The sequence below is a fragment of the Microchirus variegatus genome (assembly GCF_963457635.1).
Source record: "Microchirus variegatus genome assembly, chromosome: 11".
In the NCBI taxonomy this organism is placed as follows: domain Eukaryota; kingdom Metazoa; phylum Chordata; class Actinopteri; order Pleuronectiformes; family Soleidae; genus Microchirus; species Microchirus variegatus.
This window is the reverse complement of record NC_139812.1, coordinates 21555391-21583275: the sequence shown is the minus strand read 5'-3', so window position 1 is coordinate 21583275 and position 27885 is coordinate 21555391. Positions and strand designations below refer to the sequence as shown.

Here is a 27885-nt window from a genome sequence, read left to right as displayed (position 1 = left end):
TGAATCAGAAACACACTCTATATATTGTTAATGTGGTAAACGACTATTCTAGGTGTATAAAGGCCCATTTCCAGTGTCTAATGGTACATTGTGTTTGCTAATGGCGTTAGAAGGCTATTGGATGATTAGAAAACGCTTGAAAACCCTTGAGCAATGACGTTAGCACAGCTGAAAACAGTTTTGCTGGTTCTTTGACGAAAGGGCAAAATGATTATTTTGAATAAAAATAAATATTTCTAATCTTATCAATGTCTGGACCATTTAATTAATAAAAGTGTGACTTTTAATGGAAAGCACGAAAAATTGTTTAGGTGCCCCCAAACTTTTGAGTGTATTAATACTTAGCTAATGCTAATAGTGTACTTATTATAAAGTGTTACCAAGTGTCCTTCAGATTAGATTTCCTTTTCTCGTCTCAGTATGAAGATGCATTCTCTTTTTTTTCTTTTTTTTCGATTGACAAAATAACGTTTTCACAGGCTTCATGACATTAAGAAAAACAGTTCTTCTTCTGGTCTCTGTCTCTGGGTGAGTTTGGTTAGACAGCGCTTTAAGATACAGTTATGCAGCAACACCACGCGTTTAGATAAGAAACAGCCACACATTTACATCCTCAGGCTCGACGTCGCGCACACATATGGCAGTTCCGCTTGCTAAATAAATACACACACCAACAAACAAAAACAAACAAACAAAACCCACCTGGAGCAGAAACCACTTCCACACTGGACAAAGAGAACAATCACAATCCAGATTCTTTATGCATGCAGCGTGTGATCACAACATAGTCCTGTTTTTTTTTTTCTTACAGAGTCATGTGTGTGTTTTTTTGTTTTTTTCCAAGAGTGTAAATGTGAAGAGTCGCGCGGGAGATTTCAAGGTTCGTGTCGCACTTCGATAAGAGAGAGAAACTCGAGGCTGACATCATTAAATGGTGAATTTCGTCCCCCCCCGTGGAATCGCTCCCGCTGACAAATCCTTAGCGGATTATCTGCGTGGTCAGAAGTTGATGAATTGTCCTCATGGCTCGTAATTCTCGGATTGGTGTAGCTGTGTTTTTCGTGGACACACGTGCAGTACCGCAAATAACTAGAGGGCGAGAGAGACGTGGGCTTGGCGCCGCTTCAGTATTATCACATTAACACAGCAAACGCATTATGATGAGTGTAAATATGTGCGTGGTGGTTCTATGTGTTGTCCCCTCCTCGTTCCTCCTGGTCCTCACTGTGTGGGTGAGCAGTCGTCCAGGTCCAGCAGCTCCCTGACCAGTCTCTCGCCAAACTGCGCCCGGCTGTAGCGCTTGACGGCGTACGCGTCGGACATCTTGTAGAGGATGTACGCGTTGTTGATGGCAATGCTGATGCTCAGCCAGAACACCTGCTGCCAAGTCTTGTTGGGCTTATGGAAGATAAAGTACCTACAGGAGAGAAAAACAACAACAACAACATAGCTACTACTTGTACTACTTGTAAGAGTCGTAAAAACAGCAGTCTTAAAGCTCAAGGTAATATCTGGAATTGTCTCTGCCCTGAAGGAATATTCAAATTATTACCAAAATAAAGCAGTTAATAATTTAAAATCATCTTCTCATCTGATAATAATTGTATGCTGTGATTTTATCCGTAAAATATTGAGAAACAAAATCAAACCAGAGTGTTAAAGTAGATAGAAAATGAGAAGAAGTAGTAGAAGATGTAGAAGAAGAGGAAGACGACAAAGAAGAAGAGAAGTACAAAAGGAAGTAAAGGAGGAATAAAAAGAACCAAAAGATGATGTAGAAGAAGGAGACGACAAAGAAAAACTAGACGTACAAAAGGAAGGAAGTGAGAGAGGAATAAAAAGAGCTAGAAGAAAAGTGGAAGTAGTAGAAGAGTATGATGAAGAACTAGAAAAACTATTCGATGAAGAAGTAGGCGAAGAAAGAGTGGAAGAGGCAGAAGAGGAAGACGACAGAGAAGTAGAAGAAGAGAAAGATGATGAACAACTAGTACAAGAGGAAGTAGAAGAGACAGAAGACTAACTAGAAGATGTAGACGAATGAGTAGAAGAGGAAGACGACAAAGAACCAGAAGAAGACGTAGAAGAAGAGGAAGACGACAAAGAAGGACTAGAAGTACAAAAGGAAGTAAGAGAGGAATAAAACGAGCTAGAAGAAGAAGTGGAAGTAGTCGAAGAGTATGATGAAGAACTAGAAAAACTACTAGATGAAGAAGTAGACGAAGACAGAGTAGAAGAGGCAGAAGAGGAACGCCACAAAGGAGTAGAAGAAGAGAAAGATGATGAAGAACAACTAGAAGTACAAGAGGAAGTAGAAGAGACAGAAGAATAACTAGAAGATGTAGACGAATGAGTAGAAGAGGAAGACAACAAAGAACTAGAAGAAGGCGTAGAAGAAGAGGAAGACGACAAGGAAGAAGAACTAGAAGTACAAAAGGAAGTAGAAGAGGAATAAAAAGAACTAGAAGAAGAAGTGGAAGTAGTAGAAGAAAGAGTAGAAGAGGCAGAAGAGGAAGACGACAAAGAATAATTTGAAGGAGAAAAAGATGATGAAGAACAACTAGAAGAAGTACAAGAGGAAGTAGAAGAAGAACTAGACTAGACTAACTAACTAGAAGATGTAGACGAATGAGTAGAAGAGAGAGACAAGAAAGAAGAAGAAATAGAAGTACAAAAGGAAGTAGGAGAGGAACAAAAAGAACCAGTAGACGACCTAGAAGAAGAGGAAGACGACGAAGAAGAACTACAAGTACAAAGGAAGTAAGAGAGGAATAAAAAGAGCTAGAAGAAGAAGTGGAAGCAGTAGAAGTGTATGATGAAGAACTAGAAAAACTACTAGATGGAGTAGACGAAGAAAGAGTAGAAGAGGCAGACCACAAAGAACTAAAAGAAGAGAAAGATGATGAATTACAACTAGAAGATGTACAAGAGGAAGTAGAAGAGACAGAAGAACAACTAGAAGAGGTAGATGAGGAAGACGACAAAGAAGAAAACCTGGGAGAAGAAGTACAAGAGGAGGAAGAAGAAGTGGAAGCGGTAGAAGATCATGACAAAGACGAACTAGAAAAAGAAGAAGAGGAAGTAGAAGAGACAGAAGAATAACTAGAAGAGATATTTCGCAAATATTCTCCGATTGGTCTTAAATGTACCAGATAAACTCGTTCACAGTATCACGTACTTGCTGTACTTGTCGTCGTATTTGCAGATGTAGCTGAGGTGAGCTGCGAAAGCCTCGACTGCCAGAGGACATGGAATCTCCCCACTTTTCCTCTTAATGATCAAACCTGTCCCAAACACACCAAACAAACGGAGAGTGAGCAGAGAGGGAAACATTTCACATTTTCTCCAGAGCCTGTGGTCATAGAGAGAGATGGAGCGATAGAGAGAGAGAGGTGTGCCGTGTTTTTCCTTTTCTCCACTACTTTGTTCTTTGGTCCCTGCAGAGCTGCTTTGTTCAAAGGGAATTGTTTTGTTTTTTTCAGCGGATATTCAGACTTTGCACAGCAGGAGACATGAAAGTGTAACAAATAACTTCAATGACGGCTCTGTTTTCCCGAAGTCCCATTAGAAACTGAGACAGAATGTACCACACCACCACTTCTCTGTAAAAAAAAAAGAGAAAAGAAATGCACACACACCTTGACAACTTGTTAAAATTGTTGTGAACAAAGTTGTGAACAAAGTACAAGCAATGTTTCATCTCACACAAATGATTTCCGACTGGAAACTGAAGATAATCCTGTAATCCGCACACTCTCCTGCACCAAACCCCATAGAGAAAATCAGCGTTTTTATCTCACGGGGAAACAAGAGCTGCTTTGCAAGTTTGCGTCGCTGAGGTAAATCTGAATAATTGAGTTCAACAACTGAAGTGACATAATTAGCACCTTTGAACTTACTCATGGAGGCAGAAGTGATTTAACGCTTCCTGTGTGCTGGGACATAAAATCGCTGATTTTCTATATGGGGTTTGGTGCAGGTGAGTGAGTGGATTTACAAAGAGACACTAGCTTCTGTTTCCAGTCATAAAAGGCTGTTAAACAGTGCAATTAAGGGCAAACACATTCTTAAGATATAAATGACTAAAGCAGGCATTATCATTTATTAAGTAAGCTTTATATTACATGGCTGAAATCACTTGTTTTGCTGGTTCTTGTTGCAGGGGAATCAACGCTGACGGAATCTAAACAATCGCACTTTCTAAATTCCCCGTAAGAATAATAAAGAATATTTTTTAAATGTTCTTTATGCGCTACATAAATAAGAAGAATGACACAGTCTTCCATTCTTCCAAGTGCAACGTGCACACACACACGCACACTCAAAGAAATCAATACAGTTTAACTGATCTGAGGCTTCAGTTTGGCACTCATTCATTCTCAAGCCCACGCTGAAATCTTTCAACTTGTTTTAAAACCGAACAAATCTTTTAAATTGAGGGAGGATTACGCCGTGAGTGCAGAAGATTACGATCCTGTTGCCTCCTGGATCAGGGTCGTTACAGAATTCCTACTAATTACTGCATTTGTGCATGAATGGAAATAGTGTGTACCATCAGCTGGCCTTGATTTGAGGGTTTTTTAGAGTTTTTGTTTTTTTTACCTTGTTTAGTTGGGGGATATGCATTGGTGAGGAACCGGAAGTGTCCCTTGTTGTACCAGCTGATCAGCGACATGCTGCCCTTCATCATCACCCGCGATTGGCCGCGCTGCGCCGGCGTGGAGCTGCAGACCAGCATGTCCTGTGGTAGACCTGTGCAGTCGCTCTTCCTGGTGCTCAGCAGACCACAGCAGTAGATGTCTGAGGACGGACGGAGCGTGAACGAAGACGTGTTAATGTTTGCACACGTACACGTGGAAAAAAGTTGACAAAAGATACGAGAAATCAATTTATCTTCATATTATCACTCAAAACTGCAGTTTTTCCTTTTTTATGTTTTCTGATCAGTTATAGACCAATACAACTTTTGGTAACGCTTTCTTTTACAGTCCCCTAATTACCTGGTATTTAGCTGGTAAATTCATGGTAACACTAAAGTGTTGCTAGGTAATTACCAAGGGTAATAAGATAAGTAAATACAGTGAAACCGTTGCCAAAATACTGGGTAATGCACGGTAATGTACTCGGTAAGTAAAGTAAAACTGTACTGTAAAAGAAAGCCAAGCTTGTTTCCATGTAATTACACACATTTTTAGGGTTAGGTTTGTTAGATTACCCCTTGGGTAAATAGCTAGTAATTAGGGGACTGTAGGTACCTGCTTATTACCAGTTTATAACCCAATAATACACTTACATTTACCATAGTTTTGCCATAGTTTAGCTGTACATACCTTCTTATTAACAGCAGTAATAACACGCTATAATTAACTATATAGTTACCAGGTAAATGCCCAGTATTTTGGCAACAGTTTCACTGTATTTACTTTCTTATTACCATTGGTAATTACCTAGTAACACTTTGGTGTTACCATGAATTTACCAGGTAAATACCTGGTAATTAGGGGACTGTAAAAGAAAGCGTTACCCAACTTTTAATTACAGATTAAAGAACAACGAAACCTTGCACAGACACATTTATTTGCAATGTCTAATAGTTTGTGACAGTGAAAAGCCATTAAAGGTGCATTATGTAATAAATATAAAACAACTGGTCATAAAATCCTCCTAATATGTCACAGAGACTCAGGAATAATGTTCATATAACAAACTGAACTCACCAACAACAACAGTACAGCCAAAATATTTGCATTAAAAAAATATATTTTGCAGACAGAAAATCATGTTTTGGCATGTGGCGCCACCTACCGCCATCTACCAATCATTGCAGTCAGTAGAGTCTCAGCTGCAGAGCAACCTGGGGTTGCCAGTTACGTCAGAAAACGAAACCGAAAAGACCTCTGTATTTTGAATTTGAATGTAGTAACTGTTTTTGGCCACATTCTTACATATGGCACCTTTAAGTCGCTTACAAAAATTTTTTTTTCCTGATGAAGGTCTAATACTAGAGCGGAATTCTTTGTTTTGCAGGATGAATCCTTGTTTTCTTATCTTTTTTCTTTCTTTTTTTCCATTATCTTGTGTGATTTCTAAACGCAAATAAGATGTTTTGACGTCCGTTTTACAAGAGTATTAAGTTGCGGTCCTGGTTTCAAACATCCCTGCAGTATAAATCATGTGCGTTGTCATACAAACTGCTGCTGAACCGAAAGAACAAACTTCTGTTAATTGTTCATCCCTCTTTCTCATTTCTCTTTGTCTTACATGGATGAGCAGAGCTGTGAAACAATCACGTTGGTTGCTGACTGCTGCCACTGCTGATGATGATGATTCTTAATTAAGAGAATGATTTCTATCTGCGAGTCTGTGCGCGCGGTACGTGCCGCCGACCGTAGCTGGCTAATTATGTCTGCTAATTAATCCAGAATGATCCGTTGAACAGTGTGCGGAACAAACTCTGCTAAATGGGTTCAGTCAGAAGACAGAATACTGATTACATCTCCGGACGCTGTTCTTTAGTTGCTGCACTTGAGTCGGCGTTTTAAAAAAGGAACCGTGTCCCTCACTAAAATTCATCCTCTGTTTGACGTCGTCTCCACATCTGCTTTTATCACGATGAGAAGAAAACGGGTCACAGAGGAGAATTCAAATGTGATTCACTCGACCTACTTTACAGGATTATGCTTTTATAACCAAAGCTGGCACTGGAATTATGAGCAAAACTCTTTACTGCAAAGTGAAATAGTTTTTTCCCAGTGTAACATCTCCTTGTTTCATAAATAATGGAAACATGACTAAATGATGATGACTAAAATTAAAGGTGCATTATGTAATAAATCTAAAGCAACTGGCCATAGAATCCTCCTAATATGTCACAGAGACTCAGGAATAATGTTCATATAACAAACTGAACTCACCAACAACAACAGTACAGCCAAAATATTTGCATTCAAAAAAAATCTTTTGTAGACTGCAAATCATGTTTATGTTTTGAAATCATGTTTTGGCATGTGGCGCCACCTACTGCCATCTATCAATCATTTTATTCAGTAGAGTCTCAGCTGCCGAGCAACGATGGGTTGCCAGTTACGTCTGAGCTACAATGGCAGAGAAAACGAAACCTCTGTATTTTGAATTTGAGTGTAGTAACCGTTTTTGGCCACATTCTTACATATGGCGCCTTTAAATCTAAATCACAATATTGAGTAAAACTGCTGTGCGAGGTGATATTTTTTCTGTGTTAGACCCGTTAACTTCCTGTCCTGCTCCTGAGGAGGAAAAACATTCATTAGACGACAGATAAATGTTGCACTAGGGCTGCAAACGTCCGACTTAAGTGCTGCGAAGTGTTATTTGAAGGTAAACTGCGGACTGCCTTCTTCCCTCTGCTGTTTATTCTAGGGACTCAATCATCACAACATGATTAAAAACAGACACAAATAGATAAGAAGCACAAAAATGGAAAGGAAGGAGAGAGTATTCAATGTACAACAGAGCAGAAAACGAGGTAGGAGAGAACGTGATGGAGGGAAAACAATAATAACACACGCCGTTGCAGCTCGTTTTGTTATTACCTTGTTTGCTGAATTCGGTGAAAAGGCTGAGGCTCGTGATGGACGGCCCGGTGAAGATGATGGTGTTTTTCCCGGAGATGTTCTGGCAGAGCTGCTTGGCCACGAGGCTGTGGAGCTGAGGCTTGTTCTTCAGGGTGGCCAGACCGTCCGTACCTTGGCCCTCCTTAAGATGGACGGAGATCTGCAGAAGAGAGGGAGGAGGAGGAGGAGGAGGAGGAGGAGGAGGAGGAGGAGGAGGAGGAGGGTGGACATTGTGATTATGATGACGTGCAGTCGATGAAACACATGTGCAACTTGATGCTCTTTGAGGGATCCTAAATCCTATTTTTGATTTTCCTCCAGGTACCACCAGAGGAAGCTCGAGTACCACTGTTGGGTCACATACCACAGTTTGAGAACCCCCCCCCACAATCTACAGTATATTGAATAAACTTTATTTTTGGGTACATTTGTTAAATAAATTGGCTCCTTAACCCTTTAAGGTACGCACCAAGAAAAAAGCAAAAGAAAAATGATTTCTTTGCATTATATATTTTTTTTAATTAGACCCTACAGTATTTCAGATACAGGCCTCTACCAAACGGTTGAGATGTCTGGTCATAATAAACCTGGTTTGCATAATTCATAAAGTACAACATTCAGAACAAGTCACATTAATTTAGTGTTAGTGAGTTCAGCTTGATGCATTTTTCAATGAGATATAGTGACTAAAAGTGTGGTCGACCAAATGGTTGAGTAGTAGCTTAAAGGGTTAAGGAGCTAATTATGAAGATGACGTCTTGGTGGCTCTGCTAATATTAAAGTATGTTATTAATATAATCATTTAATACTGTAATTGTGACTCTCTTCATATAAATATATAGAGAGAAGTCAGTGGCCACTTTATAGTGGAGTTGATTTTCCTCATAAAATGCTCTAAAATATGCATGTTGATGCAAAAAGAAGTTTCTTAGTCATTTAGATCATTACATTTTCAGAATTTAAGTAATAGACAACTGGACAGTTTGTTATGTCTAATAATGTAAAGTTTTTAGTTTCTAGTACCCAAGCTGGTCTGGCTTATGTTTGTAGTAACTCTGATTTCTCTTTGTTTTGTTATTGCTCTGAGTAATGTTGTTCGGTTTTGTCATTTTAATTTGTCTTTTCTGTTTTTACGGTGACAACTGCAATTGAAAAATAGCCTCTTGGCAAACTGCGGCCCGTTCAAAGATATGTTAATCAACGTGCACCGTGTTTGCTTAGCTAGACCGATACATAAAATACAAAAACTGCAAAAGACATAAAACAGTATTAAAATATCAGACACTGTGGAAAAGGAATATAACTAAAATAAATGTTATAGCTCTTGAGTTACAGCGTGTTCCTCTGGTTCATGGTGCACTGAGCTGCGCTTCTTAGCTCAATACACTGATTCATGACGCAGTGGAAGAAAAATCTTTCAGAGGAAACATGAATAATGAGCTTGATATCAAATAAAGACACACAAACAGAAATGTAAAACCCTGTTGCTGTTGTTCATGAGCTGAATGGCGTTAACCTAATTAGGCTGAATCTATGTCAGGTGTGTAGCTATTACGCGCTGCTCAGTCTGAGTGTTTGTGTTGTTTGTGTTGTTTGTGTATCCCTGTGTGGCGCACTGCCTAATGGAATCTCATTGATTCACTCCATTAACTTGTTAAATTTCTTAGATTTTTTTTTTTCTCTCCCTCAACACAATTCATTTACAGAGAGAAGACTCATATCAGTGGACTGGTAAAGACTGAGATGCTGCCAAACGGCACCATGTCAGCGTGAATGCTAATGCTCATTTATTAAATGGACGGGATGATGGGAAATGGATTTACAGTGTGCGTAAAGCAAAAGCAGAGATTCTCCTCGTCACATATTAGCTGAGAACATGTGAAAAATATGACATTGTGGAAAAAAAATATACATCTTTAGGGGTGTCTAAAACAGGTTGTGATAACTCACTGAAGCCACGGTTAGCATCAGTTAGCAAAAAGAGCGAGACACAGAGCATGACTGTCGCTAATTTGCAACCAAAATGGTGAAACTGTTGCTTCTCTACATGTTTCTCCGTGCCACACATTATATATTTTTTTTTAGAAAAAGCAGAAATAATACAACTGTGGAAGAATTTATAGTGGAGCCCAGGAATTTTTGCCCAATGACTCATAGGAGCCACAGCTAACATCAGTTAGCAACTGCTCCTCAGTTGGTGCAACAACGTGAAAACCTCACTAGCTAGCGGAGGTGTTTTTGCCCGACAAAGGAATAAACTGTAACCAAAAAGGTGAAAATGTTGCTTCTCTACATGTTGCTCCGTGCCACACATTATTATTTTATTTTTTTAGAAAAAGCAGAAAAAATACAACCGTGGAAAAATGTATTGTGGGAATTTTGGAGCAATGACTCATTGGAGCCATAGCTAGCATCAGTTAGCAACTCCTCCTCAATTGGTGTAACAACGTGAAAACCTCACTAGCTAGTGGAGGTGTTTTTGTCTGACAAATGACTAAACTCTGACCAAAATGGTGAAATTTGTTGCTTCTCCGTGCCACACATTATATCTTTTTTTAGAAAAATCAGAAAAAATACAACTGTGGAAACATTTATTTTAGATAAATAGATTTTTTGTGCAATGACTCATTGGAGCCATAGTTAGCACCAGTTAGCAACTGCTCCTCAATTGGTGTAACACAATTTACTGACTTTGTTTTTTAATCATTCAAACAACAACATAGTAACACAACTTCCTGTGGGGTGACAAAGTCAGAAGTGTTATTATTTTACGACTTTACACCCAATTTAAATGGCTATGACTCAGTCTGTGATGCTTTTAGTGCACAAATTGTCTTACACAGGGGAGAAGGGACGGAGCAGAGTTATCACACGGCCGTCTGTGTAATGTGTGTGTGCCAGGTTGAAGAGCTTGAGATAATGGACACCTCAGTGTTTGACGTTAAAATGAGATTTACTACCTGATAGAGACTGAGGGTTGGTTTAACCGAACTGAGGAAATAAAACAAAGCAAGAAAAACGACCAAAAGCACCGTAAATATGAGAAAGCAATTATTCCTCCGACAAGATTGGGGTCTCGCGATAATGAGGACACTGGTTCTAGAACGAAACTGTTGAATTTTTAATGTGATTATTCATCGCCATGTGCGCCACTAAAATTACTTCTGCTGAGGGAGCAGGAATCTCAGAGACACATATTTCAAAATAAAAATGCACGTCGGCAAGTTTTATATGCGGTTACTATTCTACCGTACTGTTGAAAGGTTAGCCAGAGCAAATGTCTGTGTGTTTGTTGGCGTGAGGCTGTGTTTGTAAAAAAAATTACTACTATCGCTTAATATCAACATCACTAACACCAAGCAAATCAGTCGTCTGAGAGCTGTGGTTTATCCCTTCAGAATGATTTCTGCAGAGGTCTGAACACGTATTTTTGTCAGTCCTGTGTGTTATTGATGTCAGATTGACCTTATTATTTGTAGTGTTGACAAATAATAAAAGAAGGTGCAATACAGAGCTCTGGTAGCTGATGTAACATTTTAGCAGGAAGTTGGGATCTATAAAAGGGTTCCAAAATGGTCCTTCTACAAGGACTTGGAACCATTTGCTTCTGAAAAACCCTTTCCCAAAGAAAGGGTTTTTCAAGGGTTCTTGGTAACACTAATGGTTCCACTAAGAACCATTTTGATCCAGAGAACCCTTTAAAACCCCTTTCCTGGATAAAGGGTTTTAAAATGGTTCTTGGTGGAACCCTCCAAAAGGGTTCCAGGTGGAACCTTCATAAAAAGGTTCTACCTGGATCCAAAAAGGCTTCTCCTATGAGGACAAGCCGAAGAACCTTATATGGTTCTACTTAGCACTTTTGTTTCTAATACTCACTTTCTCATACTACATGTATTCAGTACCGAAGTTCTTCAAGTCATTTTGTGTGTCACCTGCTATGATTAAGCTTATCATAACATAAATAAGGGTTCCAAAAGGGTCCTTCTACAAGGGCTGAGGTTCTACTTGGAACCATTTACTTCTGAAAAACCCTTTCCTGAAGAAAGGGTTTTTCAAGGGTTCTTGGTAACACTAAAGGTTCCAGTAAGAACCATTTTGATCCAGAATACCCTTTAAAACCCCTTTCCTGAATAAAGGGTTTTAAAATGGCGGAATCCTCCAAAAGGGTTCCAGGTGGAACCTTTATGAAAAGGTTATACGTGGAGCCAAAAAGGCTTCTCCTATGAGGACAAACCGAAGAAATATCGTTATATGGAGTGTAGGGTTGCAACTACCGATTATTTTCTTGATTAATGGAGTACTTGTTGATTAGTGTTTACCAAACCTGGAAATGATGATGTTCTTGAATGTCTTGTTTTGCCCACAAACCAAAATTATTCAGTTTTAATGATTTCTTTGTTAAATAGAGTAAAGAATCCAGAAAATATCCACATTATAAACTGGGATTAGCACCAGCAGTCCCGCAACCCTAATGTGGACCATCGAGCGTTAAACGATGGATGGATAATTGTGATGTTTAATCTCACTCTAATGTTCATCATAATGTTTAAGATTTTTCGTAATTGCACAGTGAAATTTTGCTTGAAACTGCCAGCGTTCAGTTTTCCAGAAGCTTTTCCTGCCTCCACGGTGGAGTAAATGACCCCAGTCATGTAACACCTGCAGCTCTATTGAAGATGTGAAATGAGATGTGAAATACGTCTTGATATATAAACCTTCTTTGAAAACTTGTTTCTTGCAATTTGCAAGTACAGTATAAAAGATTTCTGGCAAGAAGACTGAAAAAACGGAAAAAACATTTTTAAAACACCTTCAAAGAAAACGTGCAACTTGTTCTTCTCGCTCTCCTTCACACTTGCTTCCCTTTTACTTTGACTCAAAGGACAACACATTATTCTCTCACACACGCGCACACACACACACATGAAAAGAAAGAATACAGTGCGCTGCTACCTGACAGATGAATCCGGTGGAGGTGCACTGTCGAACCCACAGGCTGAACTTCCTCTTCTTCCTCTTCCTCAGCTCTCTTTCCGTGCAGGTGGTGATGAACACTGGATCCTCATCTATCAAGGGTTCATGAAGAACCTAGAAACACACACACACACACACACAGGACACACAATGTTACTGCACATGTGAGTGTGTGCTCGCGTTTTATATGTTAAGCACAACAAGTGTAAGAGGAATACAACAGCTGACAAGGTTTTATGTGTGTGTGTGAGTGATGGTGATCACATTCTTTCATGCAATGCCTTATTTTCTCCACAGTTTCAGATGTTTCTTTGTCTCTTTGTTTGTGCGAATACATCAATTTAGAAATTCTAAACCAGGTAAATGATTGTGCTTTTCACAATTACAAATCGCTAAAAAAAACACATCCGACGATATGAATAAATGAAGAATAAATAATCTATGATCAGAGACGATGCTGATCATAAGATATCAGTGCAGCAGATGGCCAATATATTATGCCTGGTTTTTTCATTTCACTCTCCAGCTGATAAAATATTAAGCTTAATCATAAAAAAATGACACACACAAAATGACTTGAAGAACTTCGGTACTGAATACATGTAGTACGATAGTATTACACTGCTGTGCACTTACAGTAGATAGTATTTAAAAAGAAAATAATCTATAAACCTAATATTAAACACATGAGACGGGTTATTTAAAACAATAATAAAATAACCAGCTGATTATATAAACAATACATGTCTAATATTGAAATAATGGGTCTATTTCTATTGTTATATAAGCTACACTCTTAGAAATAAAAGTGCTAAGTAGAACCGTATAAGGTTCTTCGGCTTGTCCTAGGAGAAGCCCTTTTGGAGGGTTCCACCGAGAACCCTTTTAAAACCCTTTATTCAGGAAAGGGGGTTTAAAGGGTTCTCTGGATCAAAATGGTTCTCACTGGAACCATTAGTGTTACTAAGAAAGGGTTTTTCACAAGCAAATGGTTCCAGGTAGAACCTCAGCCCTTGTAGAAGGACCCTTTTGGAACCCTTATTTCTAAGAGTGTACAGTCTTAGAAATAAAAGTGGCAAGTAGAACCATGTAAGGGTCTGCGGCTTGTCCTCATAGGAGAACCCTTTTTGGCTCCAGGTAGAACCTTTTTATAATAGTTCCACCTGGAAGCCTTTTGGAGGGTTCCACCAAGAACCCTTTTAAAACCCTTTATTCAGGAAAGGGGTTTTAAAGGGTTCTCTAGACCAAAATGGTTCTTACTGGACCCATTAGCGTTACCAAGAACCCTTGAAAAACCCTTTCTTCTGGAAAGGGTTTTTCAGAAGCAAATGGTTCCAAGTAGAACCTCAGCCCTTGTAGAAGGACCCTTTTGGAACCCTTATTTCTAAGAGTGTACTGCAGCAAATAATGTCTAAGACTGGAGATTACTCCACAACCCTGTGGTTAAAACACACCCTTTTCTGCAGCAAAATGGATAAAAAGATGAGATTTGTGAATCAAAGTGGCCAAGAAATGAAATATACAAGAGCAGAAATAAAACTGGGGTTTTGGAAGAGCAGGTAATGTGAGTGGCTGCCGCTCGGACGCCTCCTTCTAGTTAATAGCCTGGCATCTGACCAACAGCTTTCTATTAGGACTGAGAGCAACAAGTCATTTGCCAGTCAAATATGAGGTTATAGATACAAGTGGAAAAGGAATGAGGTTATCTCGCCTCTGGACGGATGACATCACTCAAACCCTTAATGGCCTTTTAAGAAATATCTCATCCTGTGGCTGCTACACATTAGCACAACTGCGCTAACTGCAGTCTCCTCATATTGATCGGGACGCCGCTTTACATCTTATCCTATAATCACTGAAAACTGTACATTTGTAACTGATTTAGCAGACCCTTTGCATGGGTGAGCAATAATCCCGTGCAGAATAAAGACGTTAGGGGATAATCTGTGTCTCGCAGTCTGTGTCTCAGCGAGGGCCGTGACAAAAAGGCTCAAAACTAAATATTTTACACTCGTAAATCAATACAAAGCGGCGTCGCCGGGCAAATCTGCCAGACTGACACACATAATGTGAAGCAGCCTCGTTGTCAGCATGAGCTAACGTAGGACGCTAATATTCATATTCACGACCGATTACCCGGTGAGTAAGTGGCAGATAAATCCAGGTTACACACAAGACAGTTTGTCATCTGATAATTAAAAATAAGGTCGAAATTAATCGTCGATTACTGTCTGAGCTAATGTGGACTTCCCGCACCTTCTCAAGCATTACATTCAAGGACACTCGACGCTCAAATTCAGGGTTTATCACAGCTGCAACAGGACGAACCTCCATCATTCACACAGACAGTAATTATAAAACTCTGTTTATCAGTGGTCGAGCAGATTGTCCTCCAGTGTTTTAGTGTGGGTCTGATCCCCAGCTCTGTGCTGTATGAACATGTGCGTACTGTAAATCGAATGGCAACATTTTTTGTGTTTTATTTTCAAATCAAAACGTACATTATCTGGAGGCACTTTACGTAACAAGGCAGAGAACTCGGAATGTTATAAAGGAAAGGACAAAGCAAATCTAATGAGTTCACTCAATGAGCGAGCACTTGGCTTCAGTGGAGAGATAAAAAAAAAAAACACAAACTAAAAACCCAACAACCCTTTAGAAATCTTGGCAGAGTCAGAGTCAAAGACGTGCAGCCCTCAGTCTCGGCTGGCTGGGGGATGAAAGGACGACTACAGACCATTTATTGTGTCGTTCGGAGTCACATCCAGCTCCTGCTCTTCATTTTTACTGATTCATGTAGTCATTTCCTGTTTCGTTTTTTTAAAAATTATATATATATTATTTCAGGCTGAAGTAGTTTTAAATGACTAACTAATTTAAAGTGGAAAAACACATGAATTTAATGTTTTTTACAGCGGTTTTTGGGAAGGTGGCATTTTCTGGCACAAGGAACAAATTTGTACGTTTTTTTAAAGGAACTCTTAAGGGTTTATATACATGTATATACATATATATATTTACACTTATATATACATATGTATACATACACACATATATATATATATATATATATACATATATGTATATATACACATATATATATATATACATATATATATATAGTTACACATATATATACATATGTATATATACATATGTATATATACACATATGTATAAAGACACCACTTTTTCCACTCTGGGTTAGGGTTAGATAACAGATAAAAACAAACTGGCCTAGATACACATGTACCCAGCTACACTAATGACACAAACACACACACACACACACACACACACACACACACACACACACACACACACACACACACACACACACACACACACACACACACACACACACACACACACACACACACACACACACACACACACACACAGGCTCAGACAGCTGTTCTTCCATTCATTTGAACAGCCTAAACAAAGCATTATCCCTAACCTTCACCTTACTGCAATTCACATGTCAGCCCTTAACTTTCAATCCTCAAAATTCATTTTTCCTTTATGGTTCGTCTCTGGTTGCCAAATTCTTCAGATGTGACCAAAATCTGCCAAAACCTGCAGCAATTGTTTCACCATTTCCCCCTCGGATGGACCTGTAACTGTGAACCACCCACAGCCTTGTTCTTCACGCCATCCACATTTATATTAATACCAGTTGATTTTGCCGTTATTGTGACCATCTGCCACTTTTCTATTAGCTTCTGTTGCTGTTAGCGCTGTACAGACTGTGAAGCCCATCGAGGCAAATTGTGCTTGTGATGTGCTTCGGCTATATAAATAAAATTGACTTGATTTGACTTCACCAATTCCTTGCCTCATTAGGTCCAGGTTTTGGTCTCCTTGAGGACTACTGGTCCTGATAAGGTCAGTGTTTATGCCAGAATAAAAATTATTCCACACACAAGACCTGCCCTCCTTATTTCAAATCGCTGTTAGAGCACACAGTAAGTGGAACTCAGACAGAGAGAGGGATTTGAAATGACACCATTTTACACAGCCGAGCAGACCGTGGCTGCGACACGAGGCCGGTGTTTACTGCCCAACGTCCGTATTCCCAAACGCATCGTCGCGCCGACATCATATTTTAAATTTGAAGCTGGTTTTTAAAAGCGCCCCCGCGCCGCAGAAAGACCTGAAGCAATTTAAATCGACTTCTTCCCTGGAAATTCATTAAACTTTTAGAGCTGGACGCAGTCGCTGCAGTGGTGGTACCAGCCCCCTCAGGAATATGGTTAGCCACTGCTGCTGCTGCTGCTCTCACAGCCTGGTATTTTGGTGATTTGAGTGTCGCTATTATGGAAGAACATGTAATAAAATGAGATAAAGGTCTAAAGACATGAAACTGGACATGGTTAATCAAGTCTGAAAGAGTGTATTTATTACAGCACTTTGAATTTAGATGAAATATGTTCTTTTTTGTTCTTAATTCACAAATATTTTCCTTTTTGCTCTGCTTTACGTTTTTTGGACAAAACAAGACTACTTTGAATACTGTAAAGTACTGGTTCGGAAAAATCGGTGTTGAGTCTGGAGAGGAAAGGAAAGTAGGAGTTGAAATAACTCTCACTAAACCAAAAAAAAAAAAAAATAGAGAATTAAGCCTGGGAAAGCACCGTCACTCTACTTGTGACGGTGCTTCATACATACAGGACAGACCATGTTGAATGAAGTTATCTGCAGGGAAAGTCTTTGAGTGCTTGCCTAAATACTTGCTTAGTAAACGGTTTCTCAAACGTCTCCGTGAGAGCTCGTTACTTCACGAGCAAATTCATTTTCATTTTTTACAACGTGCCCTGGGAATTCAGCAGCTATACTATTACACTAAATGTGGCGCTGCACAACATGGTCAAAAATCATATTGTGATTATGTCTGACAGACATTTTCATGGCAACATGATTCGTAATTGGTCACTTTCATGAAAACAAAGACGACAGTTTTTGGAGTCCGTCTTGGGCCACTGAGTCCTTGCAGCGCTGCAGAATTTCACTGGAGCACAATCTTGCATTTCAAGAATGTGAATTTTATCTATTTTTGCAATTAACTGTGTTGCTCTGACTGACAAATGCACAGCACCGAGCCTCTGTTATCGACTGAGTACTTGTTTGGTCCATAACATGTCAGAAAATGTTGATTGGTGTTTCCCAAACCTCGAAATGATGATATTCTTAAATGTCTTGTTTCGTCCACAAACCATAATGATTCAGTTTTAATGATTTATTTGTCAGTTAGAGCAAAGAAACCAGAAAATATTCACATTTAAGAAGCTGAAAAGTCAGCGAATGTGAACTTAATGCAGAGTATTATGTGCAAAGTCCCTGGTGCGGTTGCCACTATATTGCCAAATAAGCACGAGTGAGACATGTAGAGTGGAATGCAACACCAAAAACTTTCTGCAAACATTACACCGCGTCGTACACACCTGTGTCTGTGAAGGTCTGAACGTGCAGCCGAACGACTGCTGCAGCGAGTCCAGGAAAGGCTGGATCTTGTACAGGCCCTGGTTGCTGCCTTGCGACGGCCGGAAAGCGACGATGTGGAAATACTTGAGGATCTTCTCGAAGCGCGCCTGGCTCATCTTCAAGGCGATGGTGCGGTTGCTGAAGAAGCCCGAGCTCCAAATGCTGAGCACCGACTCGCAGCGGTGCACGCTGGTGGAGGTGACGAAGCCCAGGAAGGCCTTCATCTCCTGGGCGGTGACGGGGCACCAGCCCTCGTCTGAGCCGAAACGCTCCTGGAACTTCTTGGCGTACATGTTCGTCTGGGTGACCATGTTTTGGATGCAGTTGTCCGGGACAAAGAGCTGGAAAAAGTCCAGGGCTGTGGCAGTGGCTGGCATCTTCTGAGCAGGGCCTGGATCAGGACAGAGGTAAACAAGAAAATATGTAAATATCCAGATCTGAGAGCATTCTGTAAACTAAGTCACATACTCAACTCTAACTTAATCCCAGGTTTAAAACAACGACACTTAGCTTTTAGTTAGATTGACTTCTATGAACAATGTTTGTCTCTGGTTCATCTCTTAAAGGTGAGGGGTGTAAAATTTGGGTGAAATAATTATAATTTGACAGAAATTGAAGGTAAAATACCACATAAATGTACAATTACCTGATTGTATGAAGTGTTTTCAATCATTAGCCCAGAATGAGCCTTTTACATGCATATCTGGAGCCAGAGGCCGCCATTTTGGACCACCAGACTTTTTACAGTAGCCCACCATGGACAAACTACATCAACATCTTTTTGAGTTTTGATGCTAAATGATTCTAGGTTCTACAACACATTCAAATGGGAGTTTGAGGTGAGGGATGTTGGGGAACCTTTAAAAAGAGTAAACATTTACTGACATTACTCATTGACTGTCTATTCTGCAACATCAAAATATCACATACATTAAAGCTGCCATATGTAAGAATGTGGCCAAAAACGGTTACTACATTCAAATTCAAAATACCGAGGTCTTTTAGGTTTTAGTTTTCTGACGTAACTGGCAACCTGTGGTTGCTCGGCAGCTGAGACTCTACTGACTGCAATGATTGGTAGACGGCGGTAGGTGGCGCCACATGCCAAAACATGATTTCAAAAACGTAAACAAGATTTGCAGTCTGCAAAATATTTTTGTGAATGCAAATATTTTGGCTGTGCTGTTGTTGTTGGTGAGTTCAGTTTGTTATATGAACATTATTCCTGAGTCTCTGTGACATATTAGGAGGATTTTATAGCCAGTTGCTTTAGATTTATTACATAATGCACCTTTAATTTAAGTCATCATCATTTAGTCATGTTTCCATTATTTATGAAACAAGGAGATGTTACACTGGGAAAAAAACTATTTCACTTTGCAGTAAAGAGTTTTGCTCATAATTCCAGTGCCAGCTTTGGTTATAAAAGCATAATCCTGTAAAGTAGGTCGAGTGAATCACATTTGAATTCTCCTCTGTGACCCGTTTTCTTCTCATCGTGATAAAAGCAGATGTGGAGACGACGTCAAACAGAGGATGAATTTTGAGTCTCTGTGACATATTAGGAGGACTTATTACATAATGCACCTTTAAACAAACCTCAAATACTAAAGACTTTCATTTGTTACTATAAACTTAACATAAGTTCAGAAAGATATTCTTTATTCCACCTGTTAACCATTAACAAATTAGGAAACCGATACCTGCAACAGTCAAGAAAGTTAGAAGTTAGGCTAGAGTCATGTTTACCATTTGGTCACATCACTTTTTTCCTTTTAACTACACATTTTAATTGCATTATACTCATTTTTGCAGCTTTGCATGTGGAAACTTTGCCCGTTCTTACTGAAAACAAGACTTGGGCAGCTCAACAGCCCATGGTTGTCATCATCTCGTCTGATTCTCGTCCTCATCGTAAGCCATGCAATATGTTTTCATTAGGACTGCAGACAGGACCAGTCAAGCAGACACGCTGCATGTCTGCGGAGCCACGCTGTCCTGCTGACAAAAGCCACGGAGTCACCTTGACAAAGACAATTCCAAAAGCCTCTGCTTTAATGATATCATCACAGATAACATGCACAATAAGCCATGGGCGCATGTGCATCACAGATCCTGGCTTTTTCCAACATTGGCTTTCCCCAAAAACAAGCTGAAACATGGACTCGCTGTGTTGTTCTCATTTACACGTATTCTCCTTCTTTCACACTTTGTCTCGACAATGTTCCCTCCATTTAATATTTCTCCGTCTGCGCTGTATTAAAGTCACGCAGTCGATACACAATGCAGTGGTCGGATTAATTTGTTTGCTCTATCAACCTTTTTTTTTTCCATTTTTGGATCCATTAGATAGAGAGAGAATGTGGACATTAAGCAGAACGACTCCAGGCTCTATTTAACAACATGATCTCATTATCGCAGAACAGTTTAGATGCTCGAGCTCCCCCTCTTCTATCCTTTATTTATTTGGCTGTGTGAGTGGAGAGGCCGCAACCAAGACAATGCTGAGCGAAACGCACCGCGTACTGGACTTAAAATTAAACACTACGCTCCGAAAGGCACTGTGTGGAGGAGGAGGAGGAGGAGGAGGAGGAGGAGGAGGAGGAGGAGGAGGACAGGAGGAAGAGAGACAGAGTGTCGTACGAGCAGGCCCACACAGATGCTGCTTCCTGCCAAGACTGCAGAAAGGATTTGGAGCGACGTGTGCACGCTTCAAAATCAACTCATTTGCATTCAATTAGACTTAAAAGCTGTACGTCAAACCCAGTTTAACGAAGTGTTATAAACATCAGATATCCAAACGGAGCGTCCACATGACGAAATGACGATCATAAAACATGGAGGAGGATTTTTTCCTTCACAGATATTAGAATTGGTTTCATCTATTCCTGAGCAAATACAACCTTCCTGGGTAGATTTTTGCACCAGCTGGCCTTCACTTCAGCGTACATCGCTCTCTGATTGGATCAAACATTTACATAAGTCTCCTTTCAGGCTACTAATATCAGCTGATTTTTTGTCTACAAGAGCAGCCTTGAAATATCCCGCATTAGAACACAGCAACACTGAGCGAGAGAGAGAGAGAGCTGGAGAGGGAGAGAGAGCACACAGACAGAATAATCCTCTATGATCATCAGATGTTCAAGCATTTTATTGTCGAGGGACAAACACGTCCCTGGTAGAGCTTCAACAGCCATGGGTTTAAAACAAAAAAAGAAGAGAGATTACAGTGTTTATGTGCAGTGGAAACATTTTAAGCTCAACAGAAAACACAGTCAGAGCACAATGTGAGGCACCTGTGACCGATAAGGTCTTCTCAGGTAATCCCATGTAAAAATGTCAACAGGATGTGATGCTGTTATACAGGATTCTCTGGAGCTGAATGGGGTTTATTTTTTTGGGGGGGGGGGGATATGTGATTGTGAATATTATGACAACAAGTAACATTAAAGGACCAGTGTGTAGAATCTAGTGGCCTCTAGGCATGCATATTATAACTAAGTAAATCCTGGAGGCCACGAGGGCTCTTTATAAGGTAATGATAACGCAACAGTGATATAAAACATACAATTCAATATTGTATACAGATTTGTACTGAATTCAAGTTTACACAATATCAATTCAAGTTGTGTGTCCTTTAAAAAGAATTGCACAAAACATAAAATGTAACAATTAAATTGCACATTTTATTTGAAAAATGGCAATTGTTGCAACCCTGGATTGGACTTGTGTGTGTTTTATGGCAATTTAATAATATCATTACAATGCAATTACCCAGGGTCAATGGTTAAGTATAGAATGAAGTTTTTTTTTTCTTGTCATGAATGACCACAGACTCTACTGTCTTCCATTTGAAGTGAAGCCTAGGAAGGAGGATACAAATGCTCTTAGTTTGAATGGAAATCTGAGGGGAAACGAGTAAACTGAGGAATTAATGGCCCCAGTCACTAGTTTCAGGGCTTTTTCAACAGAACATGATGTCTATTTTGCAAATTATGTTCCCAAATAGAGGAAAAATAAATAAATAAATAAAGGCACATGTGAGTGGAAACCAGTGTGATTGACAGCAAGTAGTGACCAATAGATCAGTCAGTGATTTTCCAGCTTGAAAAAGGCTTCATAACTTTCTAGACTACATCCATTTGTATATAGTCAATGTGAACAATAATGTGAACAGTATGTAATACATGGAGAGGACCAGATTAACTGACATACGGAGAGTAATCTATCACGCTCAGCAAAGAATGAATGAATAAATAGCCCTTAATTCCCTTCTACGTTATGATAAGATGGTTATATAACATGAGATGTGGTAGTGTATGGTACATACTGTAATCCTTAGCTTGGTACTGTGCCACCGCACTGCAGGGGGGAAATAATCTCATGCTGAGTTTGAGATACTTAACATCATATAAAACAGAGGACAGCATGGTTTTAAAAACACTGCACAATAATAAAAAGAAAAAAAGTTGCTGGCATCACCTTGCACAAGGCAAAAACACAACCCAGTTGGACGTTTTATGATGTTGACTCGATATTTTGTGACCGAAGCTGATGATTTATGTACGCGGTGCAGTCTCCGGGGAGCTGGAGCTGTCACACCGAGGCTTTGTCTGTGTCAGCACCGTCAAAGCCGGACAGTTGAGGTACAGACGGAGAGAGGAAATGGCAGAGAGACAGACGGACAGGTGACAGAAAGACAGACAGGCGAGCACACAGCGACGGATTAATCCTGACACGTGAAAGAAATATATCAACGACGCCATTTCCACAACTATTCGTGGACCGACTACTGGAAAAAAAACGAATCCAGCTTCAGCACCTTTCCATTCCATGCCATTAAATTTGATGGATGATGCATTCTGTCTTAACTGTACAGGCCCGATTAAATCAGTCTAAGGTCTTGGCTTCTTGTGGACTCAAGTGTGATTATGCTCAGTGGCGGTCCATCAACTATCCAGCCAGGAAACTCTTCGCCGTCTGAGCCCTGATACAGAATAGAAGGACCACGCCCAGACTCACACAGGCTGTGCATGAGCAAACAGACTTTACCTCGATTTTAATAAAGCAGACCAGACTATACAAAGCAGACAGACACGCCTTATGTCCCGTGAGCTTCAGTCAACAGAGTCAAACCAGCCAAATAGTGCAATAATGCAGTAAAGGTTAACTCACCAGAGAACCTCTTACATTTCAAGACAGTGTTATGGACGTTAGGGGACTCACTGCAGAGCAAATCCAAATAAAGCCTGACAAGGTTCTGCACGAAAAACTCAAACCACTTTTAATGCATATTGGACTTCGTAGATAAATCTAGGACGGGGTTTCTCACTGCCCTGCATGTTTTAGGTGTTTCCCTGCTCCGACACAAATAAATGGGTCGTTATCAGGCTTCAGCAGAGCAGGGAAACATCTAAAACATGCAGGACAGTGGCTCCCCAGGACCAGGAGTGACAAACCCTGATCTAGGACATGGACAGAAGTAGAGAACAGAGCAAGCTGTTGGGGGAGTTTGTTTGGTTTTCCGGCTGTCTTTCTCACCAAGAGCCCACATTTGAGCACCATAGCTCCCAACAGTTTATTCATATAGTGTAATATTTAGCTTGGTGTCTACCGTGCAAGCCCGTAGAGGTAGTGTGGTGGTTGCTTTAGTCAGGTCTAAGTTTAGCAACAGTATTTTTTCTTGACTACTGAAAGGTTTTACAGGCATAGACCAAGATGAAAACAGCGGCATGACACATCACACACGGATTGGCCACCACAGAGTCCAACCTCCACACACGAGCCCCACTGAGACTCTGTACGAGGTGCTGGAGAAGACGGTGGTCCTTCTCCATCATAACTACAAGAGCTTGCTAAATGTAACTGTGGATTCAAATCATGGATGCATTATATGAACTGGATAGAGCACCGCCCCTTGCTTCCGTTCATTCCTATGAAGCTGCTCACGCAGCGCATATGCCAAAAAAGTTTTTGACTTCTGTGTTTATTTCCAGGTTCCTGGGGCCCATAGAGCATGCGCAGTAGTGTCACTACCATATATAAAGATCTATAAAAGCCTGAGTCCATGTCTTGAGGTGTCCCTGTGGACACTTTTACAGGCGTCTCTGGGAAAATTGCTTTTGGGCTCCATGGGGTTTTCTGTTGCAGTACCCACAGTGGCCACCATGTAAAAATTGTCTTCAAGGCAGAGGGCGTGGTGCTCTATCCAGTTCATATTATACATCCATGATTCAAATACACTTTTGTCACTGCATAATGCCTTTTGAAACAATGCCAACCCAACAGAATATTTGATTTTTTTTTACACTTTAAGTACTTAAATGTGTCAGTTGAGCTGTTTTGCATGTTAATGTGAGTGTATCTGTGCTGTGCAAAAGAACAACATGTTACTGTGGACATGGCGTGGCTTTCCCTCCCAATTATCTTTGCTTTCGCAGAGATATGAGTGAAAAAAACTCATTTAAAAGAAACCTTGACAGAAGGTGCTGCCAAATAAACCCCCCCCAGCCATCTTTAATACACACTGGACATGATGACACAATGGTAGATTTTTGGCCAGCACTGGGTTTTCAGGAGAAACGGGGACAGAACAGTGTGAGAGCATGGTGTTCTTTGACTGTCACGATTCACAAACACACACACACACAGTGAGGACTCAAACACACAATGCATTCATTCATTCGAGCTCCTTACACTAACCTTTCCTTAGATATAATAAAGGTACAATAACCAGGGTTAGGGGTTATGATTTTTAATTTGTAATTCAAGCCTTCAGCATAATGCAAATCATGCCTTACATTTAATATTTATTACGTCTGTACTCAGTCTCAGTCACTCACTTCTCCTTCTCTCACACAAAGGCACAGTTTGGGACGGCTATTTTAGTGAGGACACTCGTACATTCCCAAGACCCCTTACACTATCCTTAGTCATCACAAGTGAACGCTGAAACCTACCGCTGCGCATTAGCAAAACAATTGGCCGTCATGACACGTATCCCAATAAAGGGTATATGATATCGAAATATACTGGGATAGTGAAGTGAGGCTATATATTGCAACGTTCCCCCTCAAAAATAATTTAATTTGAGTTTTCACAGTGAAAATAATGTTTTATGCATAAACAATGCAGAGTTTTCTTTGTCTAGTGAGAGGAGTGGGGAGAAAGTGAAATGGCCAAAAGCCTGGTGCCAAAGATATTTCCTATATATCAATATGTCTCCTGTATTTTGGCTGACTATTATAAGACAGTATTGGTAGTGGGGGTTAGTATTGATTGCTGGCCATTTTGCCTGTGTTCCATATTCTGTGACCTGTATCTGTGCTTTTGTTTAGTTAAATATTAATTGTCTAGGTATGTCAGACTGAGGAGTGTTATACTTATTTTGTATTTTAATTTGGTTTCGAAGGATCCTCCTCCTCCTGTTCCCTTGGCGTTTGGTTTGATACAAATTTATCATTAAAAATACCACTACAACAACCTATTTAAATGTGATTATTTATGCTGCTTCCCACTCCATAACAAGCCCAGGGTCACAACACAAAGAATCAATACAGTATTTCTTATCAATACACCGCTTGACCTAACCCTTAACTAAAGCTTCAGTAGTTTTGTGTTATTGACTGAGAATCGAACCTCCTCTGTATCACGTATTACCGAAAACTAGTGCTGTACTCAGACCTGTTGCATTGCACGGACAGACGTTCCATGCATGCATTATAGGTAGATTTCGGGAACCTAAGGACCTGTTCACGTCAGTGCCAGTGAGCCAATAAGCACGCAGCATGCTCTTTGACCACGATAGAACGGTGCTCACGATTGGCCGTCTCGAGGCATGCAGGAAGTCACAACCAGGGAGGGAGCTCATTCGTCAAAGGAGAAGGAGACGGAAGACGAGGCATACCAAGTGCGTGCTTGTGTTTGGAGAGGCCGATGCTAATGAATGAAAGTACGTCGAGAAGATCTTAAGTGCACGGAATAAATATGAGAGCTGACAGATGCTCTGTCTTGAACTGAGGGAAGACGACGGGTAATTTAAAATAAAACAACGAGTATTGTCAAGGAATTGGTATCGATCTCCATATTTTGATATTGACCTTGTATTAAACATGTTAACGTAAGGTCTTAACCCACAAAAAAACCTTATATAATGACCCCACTTTTCCAAAATGCCCTTATAACCTATAGGTATTCTTAGCACACTGCATTACTGTCCATTCATTTGGACAGCTTAAACAAAGTGTTATGATAGCTACACTCTTAGAAATAAGGGTTCCAAAAGGTCCTTCTACAAGGGCTGAGGTTCTACCTGGAACCATTTGCTTCTGAAAAACCCTTTCCCGAGGGCTCTTGGTAACACTAATGGTTCCATTAAGAACCATTTTGATCCAGAGAACCATATAAAACCCCTTACCGGAATAAAGGGTTTTAAAATGGTTCTTGGTGGAACCCTCAAAAAGGGTTCCAGGTGGAACCTTTACATAAAGGGTCTACCTAAAGCCAAAAAGGGTTCTCCTATGAGGACAAGCCGAAGAACCTTAGATGGTTCTATGTAGCACTTTTATTTCTAAGAGTGAATGATAAGGTTCTGCCTCATTAGGACCAGGTTTTGGTCCTAACAAGGTCAGAGTTTACGCCATGTAAAAAAAAAAAGCCTTACCCTTACCCAACTATAACCCTAAAAACAAGCCTTAAAGGTGCCATATGTAAGAATGTGGCCAAAAACAGTTACTACATTCAAATTCAAAATACCGAGGTCTTTTAGGTTTCTTTTTTTTGACGTAACTGGCAACCCGTGGTTGCTCAGCAGCTGAGACTCTACTGTCTGCAATGATTGGTAGACGGCGGTAGGTGGCGCCACATGGCAAAACATGATTTCAAAACATAAACATGATTTGCAGTCTGCAAAATATTTTTTTAATGCAAATATGTTGGCTGTACTGTTGTTGTTGGTGAGTTCAGTTTGTTATATGAACATTATTCCTGAGTCTCTGTGACATATTAGGAGGATTTTACGGCCAGTTGCTTTAGATTTATTACATAATGCACCTTTAACCCTCAAAAATCCCCTTTAAATGGTAACAGAACATCAGCACCAGCCAAAATGTCCCCACTTTCCTAAGTCCTAAAATGATATTGAAGTTTCTCGGGTCCTCACAAAGACGAAATACAAGAACATGCCTACTCACACACACACTTGTCTCTCTATAGTTGTGAGGACATCCATTGCCTAATTAAGACACATGTTAATAAAACACTACAATAACTGCATTCTTCTCTGTCCAGCAGTCACCCAACAATCTCCCACAGCGCCAGTTCTTCTCAAATGACCTTATTCACATCGCACTGCATCATCATCATCTCACCGTATGTGTCTTTGTACGGCGGCACCGTGAAGTCCTGCAGAGCCTCCGTCCAGCCGTCCTCCTCCGCCTGACTGCGGGACAGAGAGCCCGGTGGACCGGCTCCGCAGCCTCCTCCTGCTCCTCCGTGCCCGCTGTCCCGCTTCTTGTGGTGCTGCTGCTGCTCCTCCTCGCCCACTTCGGCGATGTAGTTGTCGGAGTCGGAGTCTCCGGAGGTGCTGTAGAACGGGTTGTCACTGCTGTCATCCCCGGACTCGCCGAACACGTCGTCGGATATCTGCAGGCTCTCGTACCGGGAGCGGGCCGCCTCCAGGAGAGACAGCGCCTTCCGCCCGCACTCCGCCATCTCTCTCTCTCTCTCTCTTTCTTTTTTTTAATCTATTATGTGTGCTCCCTCTTTCGATTCCCTACTCGCCCTTTGCTCTCCCGCTTGAGCCAAGTGGTCACGATTTTCACCGGAACAGGGAGCCTTTA

At 40.5% G+C, this 27885-nt stretch overlaps 1 protein-coding gene across 1 annotated transcript; it reads right to left on the bottom strand.

Annotated features, from left to right (window-relative positions):
* Nucleotides 1–1221: 1221 nt before the first annotated feature.
* Nucleotides 1222–27757, bottom strand: pgbd5 (piggyBac transposable element derived 5; the record flags this gene model as incomplete). The annotated part of the gene is made up of 7 exons (XM_083897856.1): nt 1222–1417; nt 3176–3281; nt 4600–4797; nt 7569–7749; nt 12543–12677; nt 18007–18437; nt 27415–27757. The coding sequence occupies 7 exons, from the start codon at nt 27755–27757 to the stop codon at nt 1222–1224; spliced, it is 1590 nt and encodes a 529-aa protein (XP_083753982.1).
* Nucleotides 27758–27885: the final 128 nt, after the last annotated feature.